At 44.2% G+C, this 17,367-nt stretch overlaps 1 protein-coding gene across 1 annotated transcript in view; it reads right to left on the reverse strand.

Moving 5' to 3' along the window:
* COL25A1 (collagen type XXV alpha 1 chain) overlaps positions 1-17,367 on the reverse strand; it is a 454,237-nt gene that overhangs the window by 168,962 nt on the left and 267,908 nt on the right. The window contains exon 5 of the mRNA XM_055140998.1: positions 13,518-13,535. Within this exon, the coding sequence (XP_054996973.1) occupies positions 13,518-13,535 (18 nt within the window). The remainder of the gene's footprint in view (positions 1-13,517; positions 13,536-17,367) is intronic.

Raw genomic sequence — 17,367 nt, forward strand, 5'->3', positions numbered from 1 at the left:
ATATTATTAAGAAGTAGAATTAAGATGACTGTTTAAATGGTTATTGGACTAAAGAAAGGAGAAATACACTTCAGATGGCATTTTGCCCTTTGGCAGATTTCCTCGCTGGATGAGAATTTGTCCTAGAAGAAGCCTCCCCCGAGGGAAGGACTTTACATCTGTTGATTGTACAACCACCCCTATGTGTGCAATTGCTACCCCAGCCCTTCATGACTCGCTCTGTAACTCAGGCTGTGCGAGTGGGCACGGGGAGGAGGAACACGGGCGTGGGTGAGACTGGAAGGAGGCAGGGTGAGACTAGCATGAGGGACTGTCAGAGACGGGAAGGACGAGAGGCACTGTGACCTGGAACGGGGCGCTCAGTGAGACTGGAATAGGTTCCCGCCTTCCTGCATCCGTTGGTGGCGGCTGCAGGCCAGGGTGGGGAAGAGGCTCACGGCCACCAAATGCATGTAACGGGAGCCCACACACATTTTTTTTAAAAAGCCACGTGTCTGTCTCCTCCACTCTCTCATCTCCCCTCCCCCCACCGTTGGGTAATCTCAGTTTTCCATTCTAAGGCCAAGGGTTTGTCCTCATTTGAAACTGTCTATTCCTTCGTTTTCTTTCTCTACCATAGATAAGTGACAATACCTGTTATTTCTTCCCCCTCTTAACATGCTGCAGCTCCTTCCAAGTAGCAGTTAACTGTAAGATTTCATCTTTTTCATACTGCCACATAATATTCCACTGTGCAGACATACCCCAATCTCTTTGTTTATTCATCCGTCACTGATGACTCCATAGCTCAGCTTTTGGACTCAACACGGCAACGCACACAGGTGTGCACATAGCTTTTTAAATGACTGATTTTTATGTTTTTGAGGAAGTGAAATCACTAAGTCATATGGAAGTTCTATTCTTAATTTTTTGAGGAGTCTCCATACTGTTTTCCATAGAGACTGAAAACAGATGACGCTCCCACCAAGAGTGGAAGAGGGAACTATTTTCGCCACATTCTCACCATCATTGGTTGTTTCCAGTTTTTTTTAAATATATATTCTACCCTATTATCACTGGTATTAGGTGATATATCAGTATATTGAGCATATTTACATCTAACCTATATTCTGTTACATTCCTCCACTTTAGTCACTAAAAAAATCCTCAAAGTTATTCTAAATTAAAAACACAATATTAGTTGAAGTTACTGGAGATATTTAGAGACAAAATAATTTATTCTATTAACAATTCCAACTGTGATACTTAAATCATCAAAGAAATACATAAAATCGTATGTAGAATTAAATATACTAGGCTTGAGAAAATTTATAAGTAAAAAATTTCAATTCAAAACAAGTCAGCATAAATGCCAACTTAAATTTGTTTCATAATGTAATATTTTCAACTAAACTGCTACTTTTAATAAGAATGCTCACACATATAATTGCTTTAGGTACAGTTCATATAGTATAATACAGATCGATAATAACAATAATGTTTAATGGGGCTCTTAACTTTGAGATCAAGTGAATTAAAAACAGAAAAAACATGCTATTGACTCTTGTTCATTTACCCAGCATTTTAGACCCCCTGGCTCAGTCTCTGCATGAGCGTTGTATGTGAGGAGACATGTCTGTGGATGTTTTCACATGCACCAAGACATCTTGAAGAGTATTTAGGTATGCCACACACACTGCCCTTAAGTGCGTCATTAAATCATGCATCAAGTTAAGACAAGCATCCTTACTTTGCATTGAAAAATGGAAAAAAGAAAAGAGAGCTGGTCCAAAGTCATATAATTTGTATGTATATTTAAACACATACAAATCTGGGCCTCTTCCACTCAGATTCCCCATTTTCCAGTAGCTGGACAGTCACACCCAGAAACTGCCCCTGGTGCTGTGTAATCCCATCAATGGCCAGCATCCAGAGACTATAAAACAAAGCTCCCGGAAGTATACAAGTATGCAAGACTATAAAATCAAGTGGCCGAGAGACATCTGATAGCCTAGTTATCCCTCTTGGAGAGCATGGAAAGCTACTGAGAGTTTCCTGTCCACATGGGAGAGCCTGGCAAGCTTCCTGTGGCGTATTCATACACCAAATACAGTAACAATGATGGGTCTCATTCCCCTGACCCTGAAGAACCTCTAATGCGGCACCATTGGGAAGGACGAGCAAAGAGAGGCTGCTAAAATCTCAGGCTAGGATGAATGGAGACATTACTGGGCCAGCTCGAGCAAATTGATGATCAACGGGATGATGATGATACAGTGATTTAAACACAGCTATATTTCTGGAAATCATCCCTCAGGTCCTACTCAATGTATTCCAGATGATGTTTTCAAAACAAACATCTGGCTAGAGAGAGTGCCACAAGTGAATGTGTGCTCTCTAGAAGGGCGGCCAAGTTTCACCCCTGGCACCTCGTGGTCTCTTGAGCACGGAGCCAGGAGCAGTCCCTGAGCACTGATGGGTGTGGTCCCCAAACAAAGAAACAACACCCCCCCCAACCAAACTGCTAGGAGCTGGTATTTTCAGTCACTTTGATCACAATCAAGTGAAACAATCAAGTGAGAATTAATTCTTAAATTTGAATTAGTAATTATTTACATTTATCAAAATTTATTATGTATTTTTTGCACAGTGGATAAAATATAGTGTTTTAAGTGAATAAAGAGATTGAGAGGCAAAAAGATTATGCTCAAGCAATAATAATAGCTTCCCTATGCAAATCAATGTCAGATGAACTAATTATTAATAAAATGGATTCAGACATAATTTAAAGGGATATCTTTGAGAGAAAACAAAGATAGTATAAGTTACCAATAGAAGTTCTCAAAAATATTTTTTAGTGGACAAAAATTCTAAACTCAAATTAAACATTGAGGTGATGTTATAACAGTTCAATACACAATGGCCATAAAAAATAAAGAAATGAATTATAATTAAATAGAAAAGCTTTTATGTTAAGTATACTTTTAAAATTATAGGCTTACTTGCAGTACAATGGAGTCTTTTATATGACATGAACCGTTTATTTAATGGGACACCAAAAAAAAACGCATTAGACATTTTATAATCATTCTCTTTTTAAGTACCACATAAAATGTAGTTAATGGGGAATGAAAATACTTTATCAAGTCTAATATGATTTACTCAGAATATATCACTTGTTGAATATTACAGTTCTATTAAGTAGTGAGCAAAATACAGATTTTTCTGTAAACACATACCACAAACATGCATGCACACAGAGACTCATGCTTTTCAAATTTCCTAGAAGAATGTATATGTCCTTTCCCTGCCCCCAAGTCAGACTGGATGAATCTAAAAAAAGGCTGGACTGGAACACAAACATGAAATATGGGAATTGCTAAAGTGTTAGGCTAGAAGGAGTGTAGTATATAATTAAGAACATGTGCATCGAAAGTTAAATGCTATCCCTAGATATGCTCTACTCAGGACTGCTTCCTTCAAGGCACACAGTTTGATGTTTGTGAAGTGTCAAGGACCATGTCAGAACAGCAACGACAAAGGAAAAAGAGATTTGGGGGCAAAGGCAGGAAGCGACAGTTTCTATTCTTTTTCTCCAAGTGCATCTGAAAAATTACAACTGGCGGACACACGCTTCCGAAGGCAGTTGTCTGGTGGTATTTGCTTGTGGTTTTCTCTGGCATTTTTTTCTCACTGAGTAATACAGAATTACAACATCCACGTCACTTTAGCACTCTAGTTTCTGAGGGACTGATATTATTCCTTTAGGTTCATAAGCAGTTCCAAAGGGGAGTTAAGAGGGAGCCGTGGAAAATCTAAAATGATTCCATAAAAGAAATCCCCTTGGTATGGAGGGGTCCCTTCCACTTAAGACAATGGCCCTACTGTTCCAGTGTCTTTTATTGATGACTTTGATGCACGACTTTGGGACAGAAGGAAATTGAAGGACCAGTTGTCCATAAAGCAAACAAGCTGGAGTCCTTGACAAGGCTCTTGAAGAGAACTTGCTTCTATAATTTGTATTAAATTATCTACTAGTGGGAAAATATTATTCATACAATGTGGTATTACCCAGTACCTTTTGAAAGGGGGGCCTATCTGAAAGTGCTCAGGGGCTGCTCACAGCTCAGTGCTCAGATTGTTTCTGGCAGTATCCAGAGGACCATGTGGTGCTGGGGATTGAATCTGGGCCTTCCACATGCAAGGCATTTGCACTAGTTCTTGAGCTATTTTCTTGACCCCACAGAATGAAAAAAATTCAAATATTCAACCCTATAAATAGGCGCTTACAAGATCAAACTGTCCACCACAAGTATAGCCTTGGGTTATTGCTATATTTTTATTGTCAGCAAAAATTAAGCATCAATCTAAATAACTATTATTGAAGGGGAACAAAGGCACTTCAAACTCCCTAAACTGGGTAGAAGCAAGATATTGAAATGGATAAATGCTCAGTAAACTCCCAGGGCTGAGAAAGCTCAGCACTGTGTCACAATAGGCACAGTGCCTTGCCTTGTTTCTTTGGGTGGGAAGGAAGGGAGGGAACATCTGGACCCAGAGTGAAGGGATACAGGCAATTGGGTGGTGGGTTTGGTGTGATAACATGGTGCCCCCAAAACACACAAACATTCTCACACTTATAAATCACTTTTACCTTAGTAAATTTTAAAAATATATGCACAGAGGGCATTAGTGATGACGCCTGACATTACTGAGTTAGAAAGCTGTTTGTTTTCTTTTCCCCGAAGCTTCCTTTTTTTCTAGGTTCTTATATCCACCATCCACAATTCAATAATCTTGCTGAGCCTTTTCTATGTCTGAATAACTAAGTGTGTGTTGCAGAAGAGACCAAGGCTAAAAGAGGTCATATGCCAGAGATCATACAAGCTTCTGAGAAGGAGGGAAATGATGTTTATAAAGAACTGATACAAAATGAAGTGAAATTCATCAGTTATACAGTTGGGGTGGGGGGTGGGGGGTATACCGGGGATTTTGGTGGTGGAATATGGGCACTGGTGAAGGGATGGTGTTTGAATACGGTATAACTGAGACATAAACCTGAGAACTTTGTAACTTTCCACGTGGTGATAAAATAAAAATAATAATAATAATAAAAAAATAAAATTGAGATGTCTTTACAAAAAAAAAGAACTGATACAATAAGATGAGGGAAAGATGGGGAGAGCATTACTGAGTGTCCACTGGGGACAACGTGACACTAGATGCAGTTTTCCTCATCTGAAGCTTCCTCCCATTTGCTGAGATAAGACCTGAGTTCCCTGCCCCCCAGGTGGGGACAGGGGCAGGGGGCCAGAGAAACACATCCCAAGGCTTCGGAGTTTGTGAGTGAAAGAGCTAGACAGTGACTGAGGCTTCACCCCCTCTACTGAAGGGCCGAGGGAGTATACAATGCTGCCAGAGAAGGTGTTACTCTGACAGCCAAGGGGGGGAAGCGGTGTTCAGCGAAGGAAGCGTGTGTGACACCGAAGTTATGAATGGAGAGAAGCAATTCCACGGAGAAACAAAGGTCAATGAAAAGCAGACTTGAAAGGGGTGGGGGAAGGAAGGGAAAGAACGTACTATGCTTTGGGTGGACAATGAGGTCCAGAAAAACCAAGTTATTTAAAAAAAATAACTGAGGTGACATCAAAGGACATGAAGGAATTATGCTTCCTGGCACTTTAACTACAACCCCATCAGGATTGAATGTTCCGGGGTCAGAAGAATAACACAATCAGAACAGGGCAGAAAGTTTGTTAACTTGGGGGCCACACCCGGTGATGCTCAGGGGCGAGTCCTGGCTCTGCACTCAGGGATCACTCCTGGCATCACTCAGGGGACCACAGGGGATGCTGGGAATTAACCGAGGTTGGCTGTGAGCAGGGGAAGCATCGTCCCCTCTGTACTATCGCTCCAGCCCCCAGGACAGAAACCTTTCATCTGGCAGGGACACATCAGGTAATACTGGCCGGTACCAGTCTTCACCTCCACCTCAATGGTGTCACTGTGGAACCAGGAAAAAGCTGATGCCCACTCTAAGGTCACAGGAAGTAACTTCACGGGAAACTCATCAGTAGGAAAGGCAAGACGGGAGTTCAGCAGCTGTGGGGTCCTTGAGGGGAGCAGCAAGCTGGAGGCGTCACCGTCTCGCTGGCTGTCGGCAGGAGTCAGAGGAGAAGCACCACGACTCTCGTCCCGGGCACAGGGAGAAGGCAGAGCAGAGCTGTCACGTAGACAGGGACTGCGGGCATGGGAGGGGGGTAGGAAAGAACCCCGTGCTGGGGCTGGACGATAGTATAGCAGGTAGGGCGTTTGCCTTGCATGCAGCCGACCTGAGCTCTAATCCCCAGCATCCCATATGGTCCCCCGAGCACCGCCAGGAGTAGTTCCTGAGTGCAGAGCCAGGAGTAACCCTGAGCATCGCCGGGTGTGACCCAAAAAAGCAAAAAGAAGCCCAGGCTGGGTCTGGCTGGAACTGAGGGAGGGAATCAGGACCACGCTGAGAACAAAGTAACAACCCAGCCTCCCCCTCCGTGGCGGGTCAGAAGGAGCCCCGGGAAGCCTCTGCTCAGGCGTCCAGGTGCATATCCGTCCTCGGGGGTCCACAGGACTGCCAGGACCTCCACTCTCCCCTGGGCCCTCCGTACTGACAGACTCTCCCGCTCTCCACCACAAGCTCACATGCTCCACCCCGCGCCGCAGACACGCGGGGACTAAACAAATAAATGAACGCAGGAATGCAGGAATCCACGGAGACACATGAAGGTGACTTGCATCTCTGTGGGTCATTTGCTTATTTTTTTTTAACTCTCCAAAAGGATTCTCTTAACCTCCTGTTTGCAAAACGAATGCTCCTCTCCCTCCTTAGTCTGTTTCCTTCTTTCTGCCCTCACTTAGCTGTTATTTCTTCTCTGTTCACCCAATCGTCCCCGACCCCTGCACCCTACTATAACTCTGGGGTGTTATTCCACTATCCCAAGAATTTGATTTCCATAGACTCCAAAACAACATGTTCTCCATTTGTTTGCCTGCCTCCTCCTCCATCCCGACCATAGTTGCGAGAATTGCTCTTTCTCTTTGCCTGGGACCCTTTCACTTTCTCATGGCCTGTGTCAAGAACTACTTTCTGGCGCACTTGGGAAAGGAAAAGACCCACCTTTCTCCCTAAGGTCCACTCTCACACTCATCTCACACAATCATTGGTCAGCTTTTCGTGTTTAATTGTTCCCCCCAGCAATCTAAGCTAAATCCACCCAGGACAGCCTCCACTTTAGGAAGATGATCTGAAAAACTCCCTGAATAATAGAAATCTTCCCTTTTTGACTCTGCAAAACCCAACCTTTTTCATCTGGAAGTCTTTACAAAAACATGTCATCTGAAGAAGCAGAATTCAGTTTCAATCTCTAATGAAGATTTTGGTCTATGGGGAATCAGATGATGTGGGAATGTTCAATCTAAGCAAGAAAAGTCATGGATATAAATATTTGTACACGAATAACAAGTTGCTAATTGTAATTCTGTCCAAATCTTAATAAACTTTAGAAAAGATGTGTACTCTCCTAATCCAAATATTTACAACTCCTTTTTTTAGAAGTCAGATGCTTGGAAATCTGATTGTATCTTCCCACAGAATCATAACATAAATATGGTTTCTTTTTCCCAGCCCCAATCCTGAGTCTATTCCTACTGTACCTAAAAATAATTCTAATTGCAAGATAGAAATAAGCCATTACACTGATGACTTGATGAAAAATCCATTAGAAGTTACAATTCTGTATTCCAAAAATACGTCACTTGGACTCCTCCCCAGTCAGGGAGCGTGGTGCTCCATGGAGCAGGGAGGTAGTTCAGACTTATTATGGGCAGCAAGATTATGACTGAGAGACGGCTGGGAAGCTCTGGTGAAGACCCAACTTAAATGAGCTTCTCTAGGAAAGCTTGCTTAGGTAGCAAACTTTTTTCTTCGTGCGTGTCCTCTCCTAACCAACTGCAGAGGGAGGTGGGGAGGGAGAGAAGAGGAAGAGACAGTTTGTCACAGTTCTAGTCTTTGTTTTCTCTCTAGGGAAATATGTTCTATGGCAATACGGCTGGAAGGGAAAGGGGACCGACAGGAGAGAAAAACACATAAATCAGTTATATTGAATCTTACACATACAAATATGTACGTACAAAATAGGACGTGAAGAGACTTGGCTGAAATATCTTATAAAATCAGGAAAATGGAGAAAGTTGGCATGGTAAGAAAAAAATTAAATATTGTTTTAAGTCACCAAAAAGTGAAGGAAAAGAAAGGAAGACATAGACCAAATTATAAATCCCTCTTACTATAAGTATGCTGGATGTGAATAAAATTATTGTGAGGGAGCCAAATAACAGGACATGAAAATTTTAAGAGAAATCTGATAAAATAAAAGAAACTTTTAAACCATTTAAAATTCCATAAAATTTTTCTAATGTAGGTTTTAAGTATACATTGCTTGTTTACTTACTGTTTGTCCCTTATAAATCTATTTAAACAAATTAAATGTAAATAGTCTATATAAATTTGCTCATGAAAAAGCATATTCATGTCTATACATTAATGAAAGATATAATTGTCTAAAGTATTGTAACTGCTGTGGAGTTGGCCGATAAGCACACCTGCTTTCAGAGGTCACTTCTCAGCGGTCATATTTTCAGATAAAGAAAAATTGTTCTTGGCCTACTTTTTAATTTTATGCCAGAGAAATTTCCCAAGGGTTGATTAGTGGTTGGAAAAGTAACATATTACAATAGGCAGCAGAATAAACGGAACATATGGATGTGGAAAGGAGCGGGTATATAAAATCACCTAATTTATGAGTCTGAGTGCAAAAGTTAATATATACCAAGTACTGAGTAAAAAACTTTCTATACTTGATTTATTATTATTTATCAATGATTTAGAGATTTACTGATTTCAAATATAAAAACAGAAATTTCTTTGGGAATTTTTTTTTAATAGATGCAGACAGGAGGCAGCCGATACTTTTTTCTTGGAGATACAGCAGCAAAATGCTGTGTCAAGCCCTAGAAAGACAAAGTGAGGCAATCCTTGCTTTCCACGTTCCCTCACACCTAGACTTCCTGCGTGCATGGACTTCTTTTGACGGTGACAAGAGAAAGGCATTTCAATTTATTGACATTTATTTTGGGCTATTTATTATTCTGGCAAACTACTGGGAGTTTCCTGCCCACGTGGGAGAGCCTGGCAAGTTCCCCATGGTGTATTAGTATGTCAAAACCAGTAACAAGCTGGGTCTCATTCCTCCGACCCTGAATGAGCCTCCAGTATGGCATCGTTGGAAGGGCGAGTAGAGAGGGGCTTCTAAAATCGCAGGGCTTGGACGAATGGAGATGTTGCTGAGACCGCTCGAGAAATTCAACAATCAACGGGATGATGATGATGATGATGATGATGATGATGATGATGATGATGATGATGATGATGATGATGATTTATTTTGGGCCAGTGGTGCTCAGGGCTTACTCCTGGCTCTGTGCTCAGGGATCACTCCTGGTAGGGCTTGGGGGACCATATAGATGCCAAGGACCGAACCTGGGATGGCCCCGTATGCCAGACAGAAACCCTCCCTGCTGTACTATCGCTCGGTCCCTGGAGAAAGGCATTTTTAATGAAACGATTCTGTGATGCGTTCACTACATTTTTTTAAATTTTGCTTTTTGGGTCACACCAGCAATGCACAGGGGCTATTCCTGGCTCATGCACTCAGGAATTACTCCTGGCGGTGCTTGGGGGACCCTATGGGATGCTGGGAATCGAACCTGGGTCGGCCACATGCAAGGCAAACGCCCTCCCTGCTGTGCTATCGCTCCAGCCCTGTGTCCACTACATTCTTGGCCAAACATGGAGGGAGACGGAAGGAGCCGCTTCCAACACTGCACCCATCTGCCTTGACGGGGCCCGACGTTTCCAAGGATGGGGCCTGCCAGCAAGGGTTTCATTCTGACGCGTCATGACGCACTTCCTGGTCTTGGCTGCAGCGTCCATCTACGCTTCCCACACTGGGCCCTGCTCGCCACTGTCGCCTCATACTCGAGACTCCCGGGACCCTGCGTCTTTTCCCTAGTTACTCCCTTTAATGCCTCACTAACAAGGACTCGTTTCGTGCTGTGCTCAGCCCAGACTTCCCGGCCTTGAGGGCATGTGTTCAGCCCCACCTGTCCTTGGACATCAGAGCCAGGGGAGGGGTCTGCCCCCAGCTCCCCTGCTGGCCCCTACAGTGGGGCAGGGGGCCGGGTCGGGCCGGGAGCCGGGTCCCGCACAAGCCCCGAGCTCCTGGCACTCCCCAGGCAGCGGGCGTTTGTAGGTGTCCTGGGCAGGCCAGCGAGTTAACACCCAGGAGTGTGAACAAGGTGAGAGGCTGAAGTGGGGTCATGGCAGACTCCACTCTAGGACCAAAACTCAGCAGGCCTAAGTCTCGGCTTCCCCCATCAGCAAGTCCCGACTTTTCAGAAAACAGCATCACCCTGGGCAGGCAGACTGACCCCAGCCAACAGCCTGTCAGAGTCGGGGGTCTGGGCAGTGGCACCCGGCCAAGTAGAGAGGCCTAGGGACAGGACTGGGACCAAAATTGGAGACATACTTTCAGTTGCTAGGAAAATGCTGTGATGTAACCAAACCCTATATAAGCTGCTCAGAATTCGGAGTTGGAGTCCTTGTGTTGGATGAGATTCGAACCCTAGCTCGAGCTAGCAATAAAGGGGCCTCGCATTTGCATCCTCGAGTCTGGTCTGGTCAATGTGCGAGCGAAACTCCCTTCCCGGGACATAACAAAGGAAGAAAGGTGAAAGAGTGGAGATGTTCCCGGCTTTGCCCCCCCACCCCTCCCAGGCAATGCGTCACCGCCCCCCTTGGCCCCAGCGCCTGACAGCAGTCATCTGCTCGTTATCGGCTGTTCGCTTGCCCGTGTTGAGTCATTCTCCTACTCCCTCATATCATGGCGCTGTCTGGGACGGTCTCCTACAAAACTGCTTATGCCCAAAAGCTCCTTCCCACCACTGCTTCAGGGAAGAGAGAAGAAATCCAACCAAAGCATCACACTCGGGAGTCAGCACATCCCCACGCGGGCTGCACGCTCCTTTCTTCCCTGGAGAGTCTCGCTCCTCTCCCAGAAGAAACCTGAGACTCTAGAATGGTTGCCTCTTCTCTCTCCCCTTTCCATAAAATTTCTTAGATTAAAAAAAAAAGAAAAGGATATTTGGGCTAAGACAGAGACTTTATTAAAATTTAACGTAGGTTAAAGTTAAGGACCAGAGAGAGGACAGCGGGTAGGGCATTTGCCTGGCATGCACCTTTCCAGGTTGATCCCCAGCACCCCTGCCAGGAATGATCTCTGAGTACAGAGGCAGGAGTGAGTCCTGAGCATCACCAGGTATGGCCCCCAAACAAAATAAACTCAGCTTATAATCTAAAAAGCAATTTTCTAACTTTATTTTCTTTGTGTGTGACTGGATCGATAGCACAGCGGGTAGGGCGTTTGCCTTGCACGCAGCCGACCTGAATTTGATTCTTCCGTCCCTCTTGGAGAGCCCGGCAAGCTACTGAGAATATCCCCCCCGCATGGCAGAGCCTGACAAGCTCCCCGTGGCATATTCGATATGCCAAAAACAGGAACAAGTCTCACAATGGAGACGTTACTGGTGCCCGCTTGAGCAAATCGATGAATAACGATGATGACAGTGCTACAGTGCAGTGTGTATATGGGGTGGGGGGAGACACACCCAGTGGTGCTCAGGGCTTACTCCTGGCTCTGCACTCAGGGTTCACTCCTGGTGGGCTGCAGGGACCATATGGGATGCTGGGGATCATACCGGGTCAGCCGTGTTCAAGACAAGTGCCTCACCTGCTGTCCTATCTCTCTGCCACCCTCCTCGTCCCCGACTCCCCACTTCTTTTATCATCTGTTCTCTACCTTCTTCTTTTTGGGAGTGTTAAGGTGGCTAAATCTTTGGAGGGTTTTAGTGACAGAGCTAATACTGTTCCTCAATTTATAGTGGCACCTCAAGTGGATTTTTAATTCCCTCTAATTATATAAGCGTTTTATTTATGCATTCCAGGATTATTGTAAGCAATAAATAAAGCACAGAAAGCACTTTTTACTTTGTCTTTGTCCCATTGTAATGCAGCACTTCTTAACTTAGGGAACAATATACAGTTTTTGTCAGTTGGTTTTTTTCCCCCTCCAGTACTTACCTTGAGTCACCTTGGAATACAAGAATGAAAATCTCACATAATGAGAGTGTTTTCTGGTATGGTAAATTAATTAAAGACCAGAATTCTCAGGAGCCTAGCATGGAAACAAGTGCTTGACTGGAACACCTGGACTGTTGCTTTGCTTAGTTGGCTCCTAATATACGAAGCACATAAAAAAAAATGATGTTTTCTTGGTCTATCTCATTTGAGAATTAGCACACAATAGACAATTCACTAAACTGACATAAAAAGATATGAAATTATTTATGGAGCAATTTAGGATGGAAATAGCATTTGATATATTAGACAGAGACATAAGAGGAATTCAGTACAGAATCCTACAGTTTAAAGGTATCATGGTGTGGTCCTATTGTTCCTCGATTTGCTTGAGTGAGCACCATTAATGTCTCCATTGTGAGACTTGTTACTGTTCTTGGCATATCGAATACGCCATGGGGAGCTTGCCAGGCTCTGCCGTGCGGGCGGGATACTCTCAGTAGCTTGCCGGGCTCTCTGAGAGGGGCAGAGGAATCGAACCCGGGTCGGCCTCGTGCAAGGTAAAAGCCCTACCCGCTGTGCTATCATTCCAGTCCATCATGGTATCAAAGGAAAATATTAATAGTAGCATGTCCTGATCTATTGCTTCTTACAAACTAAATAACCCTGAGATTAAATTGACTAGATCTTAGTGACATTGCCAATGACTCCCATCTTTTGTTTTTCATCGTCTTACACAACTCTCCCTTTCCTACACTTGATTTCTTCGATATAATTTAGGACTTGGAAGATTTACTGTTGATGGCAGTCACATTTCATTATAAATCATATCTTTGGCAGCTGATGGGTACTGCAAGTGTAGAATAAATTCAATATCAGCCTAGAAAGAATCAAAAGGAACTGGTAGGCTCACCATTTAAATAAATCCAGAGTCCACGTGGATTTGCAACAACATTATTAGCACATGATTAATCAGTACCCAATGCAAACCAGTTCATACCGACATTTACTAAGTCATATTATCTTACATAAAAGTCCCGGGGCCCTGTGAGAGGGCAGTTTGGAGTTTTGCTTTGTATGATGGCACATTGTTAACTGCCATCTGCTCGACAGCTGACGCGGGTTCCCGTCCCTACGCGGTCCCCTAGCTTTGCTCCTAGGAAATACTTGGTCCGTGGTGTGGTGTCACGATTACACTTCCACAGCCTTTTTCTCTCCTCCCAAGGGAAGGGCACAACAACTTCTGTTCTGAGAAAATCCTCTATGGGGAACAATTAAATCATTTGTTAGAAAAGACTTGACTTACCTGGGGACCGGGCTGACCCTGAAATAAAAAAAAAGAAAAAGAGAAAAATTTAAATATTTTCCCTCTATAACAAAGAAAAAATAATTAAAAAACAATTTTCTTTAAGTCAATATTTTTGCTAACCTGAAGGACTTAAACTAGTTTTGAAAATTTTGACAAATTATTTCTAAAGGTATTACTGCCTAACAACTGAAAAATTTCACCTTACAATCAAGTTACATCTTAATATTTTTATTTTATGCTTTTATCTAAAATGTTCATATATGGTCTGTTATGTATGACTCAGGATATCAGAATAGTCTCTGATTAAACTGGCAATGGTAAACTCATCTTATTAGAATGAATAAGTTACTTAAAGCATATTCTTCTAGAACACTCCATCATTATAAACTACATATTCAAAAATGATGAGAAAAATGGTCAACAATTTTAAGTTGTAGAAACCATTGAGTTTTCTAATTTCCCACTTCAATTGTATTTTAAGTTAATATTTTAAAATAAACATCTATCTTTCACTTGCTATGACTCCCACTAAGGGCATTTTGAAGGGTATTTGAAGTCTTGGCTCCCTTCCTGGGTCAGACCCTCACACAGCCAATAGCTTATACGAGCTCTGAACAACGCAATTGGTTTCCAATGACACAGTTTAAGCTGATAACAATTTCTGAGCAGTATAATTTCAGGGGTTCCCAAATTTATTTGCCCCCCTTCTCCTTTTTCAGAACACCAACAAGAAAATCAGCACCCCTGTCCCCCACCCCGACCCCTGAAATCCACCTTTTTTCATTTTTTGGTTCTAGGGTTCCTCCCTGCTTGGTGCTTGGGGGTCATTTCTGGCAGTGCTCAGGGAGCCACATGGCGCTGGGGACCAAACCTGCTCCTTGTGCTTGCAAAGCACTCAGACCCCCCCCCCCCCCCCACACACACACATACACACACACTCTCCTCAGAAATCGACCTCCTTAAAGTGAACAAACAGGAGTGGCCCTACAGGTGGGCAAGGCTGCTCGGAAGTTTCAGTGGCATCTCCCTCCTGGGAGTCAGAACAGCCCGCTTCAGAAAACACTGATTTAAATGCTTCTGACTAAAGGAAAATCCCCATGAATAAAGGTATTGCTTGCAAAGCATCCTCTGCGGGGCTCCAGCTGGACTCTGTGTAAGATCAAATTCAAAGTCCATATTGCATTAGGAAATATTTCCCCCCCCCCGGGACTCGAGGATTTGGGCCACTCCAGGCTGCATTTGGGGACTATTGTGCCTCTGTATTCGAGAGTCAACCCTGGCTGTGCTGGGGCGGGGCGGGAGGAAGCTGGGGCCAGCAGCATGCAAGGCAAGCACCTTACTTCCGGTGCGAACTCTCCAGTCCAACGTTAGGACAGCTTGCCCAATGAATCCCTAGCCACTCATCACATCTACAGAAAAGCATGGAGCTGACACAGCTTCCGGGAAGTTTCTCTACTTCTCGAATTTCTTGATGCACTGGGGACAGTGCAGAGGGTCTGCAAGAGCTTTGGCTGATAAGGTGGCTGACCGGGCAGGTTTTATCTAATCAAACTGGGAAGGGAAGCCCAGCCGGCTAACTCTAGATGCTCCTCACGCACTCCTGTGCTCTTCAGTGGTGGACAGGCGGGGAAAGAACAATCACCACTACTGTGCATTCCTTGCTGAGAGCCTACCACTTTGGGCCACTTTATTTCATTCATTTCTTACAACTCCTCAGTATTTTACAAGAAGAAATGGCCGGCAACTCCTCAAATGGATATTCACATCCCTGTGTCCAAAGCAGCATTATTTACAAAAGGCAGAACATGAAGTCAACCTAAATGCTCATCACCAAATGCTAGAAAAAGAAGCTGAGGTACACACATCCTTCATGAGACTTTGCACCAAGATGAAAGCAGGTCCTGGGGGACAAAATGGGTGGGACTTGAGGTAGGTGCACCAAGGAAAAGGGGGGTGGAAAAGACAATGACTGGATCACTTCACTCCGAAGTGGACCAGGAAATCAGAAAGCACAAAGAATGTCAAGAAACAGGACTCACTGCTAGCCTCAGAGAAAGAGAAGACGAGGGGAGGCTGGAAGGACGAGGAGGAGGAGGGTTCTCTGGTGGCAGGACAGCACACTGGCCCTTTTTTTTTAATTGAATCACCTTGAGCTACTGTTACAAAGCTTTCGTGTTTGAGTCTCAATCACACAATGATCAAACACCCATCCCTCCATCAGTGCACATTCTCCATCACCAGAGTCCCCAGTATCCGTCCCCCCTTCCCTACCCTCCCCCTGCCTCCATGGCAGACAATTTCCCCCCTACTCTCTCTCTACTTTTGGCTGGCCCTTCTGATTCTCTACAACCCTGCAAACCAACGAGAAGTCAATGAAACCATCACAACAAAAGACACACTTGAGAAACAGAGGTTCCTGGAGATAAGCTACACATCACACAGTCTCGAGTGCTGAGTCAGAATTTAAATTCAAATCTTCTTCCAATGTTTGTACACTTCCCATAGGTTATTCCATCGTACAGGATGGAAGTTCAAGCCCACAGTCACCCGCAGCCTTGTGCATATCACCCATGGGACCAAGATCCCCTGCGAATGAGGAGACACTCTCAGCTTCTCAACTCTCCCTCCTGGCCCTCACAGTATTGGTCACCCAGAAGAACACAGCCCGTTCACTGACCCCTGGGCAGCACACAGACCCTAGAATGCGCCCAGCAGTGGGGAACCTGCAAACACAGAAGTCCCCAACTACCGGCACATGGACTGTTCTAGGTGCAATGGATGCAATGTATGCAGTGGATGACAATAAAACATGGAAACACGGGCTCACCGTCACTTGCTTGCTCTTTCTCCTCTCGGCCCCCTTCCTCTCTGTCTCTCTCTCTCCCTCCCCCCCACCAATAAGCTTCTGCTCTTCTTGAAAATGTGAACTGATATAAATTGAAAAATGCCAGTACACTGCATTTAGGGATGCTTCTTTCAAAATACATCCTAATTCTTCTATGTGTAACGCGGATGCTGAAATGGAGGAGTCTCGACTTACAAAAGAGTTTCTATTTTCCCAAAGAATACATTTAGCACCATCACTGAGATTTTCTTTATTGCTAAGGTTGTTCTACAAATGCTAGGCATTTCTTTTCTTGTCTATTTTTAAAATGGAGCAAGTCTGCTAGTACACCAAAGGGTGATTTTTGGTGTACATACACCAAAGATGTGTGTACATTTATTGGTCATTACACACATTTCATTACAGATTTTATATTAGTGCTGGTTAAAATAAATAGTAAATGATGGCAAAATCTGAATTCTGATGTTCCATAGGTGTTGACAGCTAGAAAGCTGTAAGCTATGATGCCCTGTGTGTGATACAAATGTCAGGTATGTATGGCATGCACCAAACACACAAAAAGGACAGAAGGTGGATTGGTTAAAAGACTATGCAGGAAAATGATGTGTTCAAGACAAATCTGGGCATTCTTCATACAACATGCATGACACAATGCAAGCTTTCAAAATCTTCCATCACCACATTCTAGGGCCGCCTTCTCCAAACACTGACTCAGCGCTCACTGGCAGACACCACATCACCTCTGAGAAACAGAGGCTGCCAGAATCTCCCCACCATCACCTAGCAGGAGGCCAGGTGAGGGCAGGGTGGGGTCGGGAAGTGACCCACACTTCAGGGTGAGAAGGAGGAAGAACGCAGGAGGGTAGTGGACAAGAGCCCATGCATGAAGAGCACCTCAAAACCGAACGATGTCTTGGATGAATCCCACAGAAACCCCTCAAGGGGCAAGAGCAATAGCACAGCGGGAAGGGCGTTTGCCTTGCACACAACTGTCTCAGGTTC

Source organism: Sorex araneus, chromosome 6, assembly GCF_027595985.1.
Source record: "Sorex araneus isolate mSorAra2 chromosome 6, mSorAra2.pri, whole genome shotgun sequence".
In the NCBI taxonomy this organism is placed as follows: Eukaryota; Metazoa; Chordata; class Mammalia; order Eulipotyphla; family Soricidae; genus Sorex; species Sorex araneus.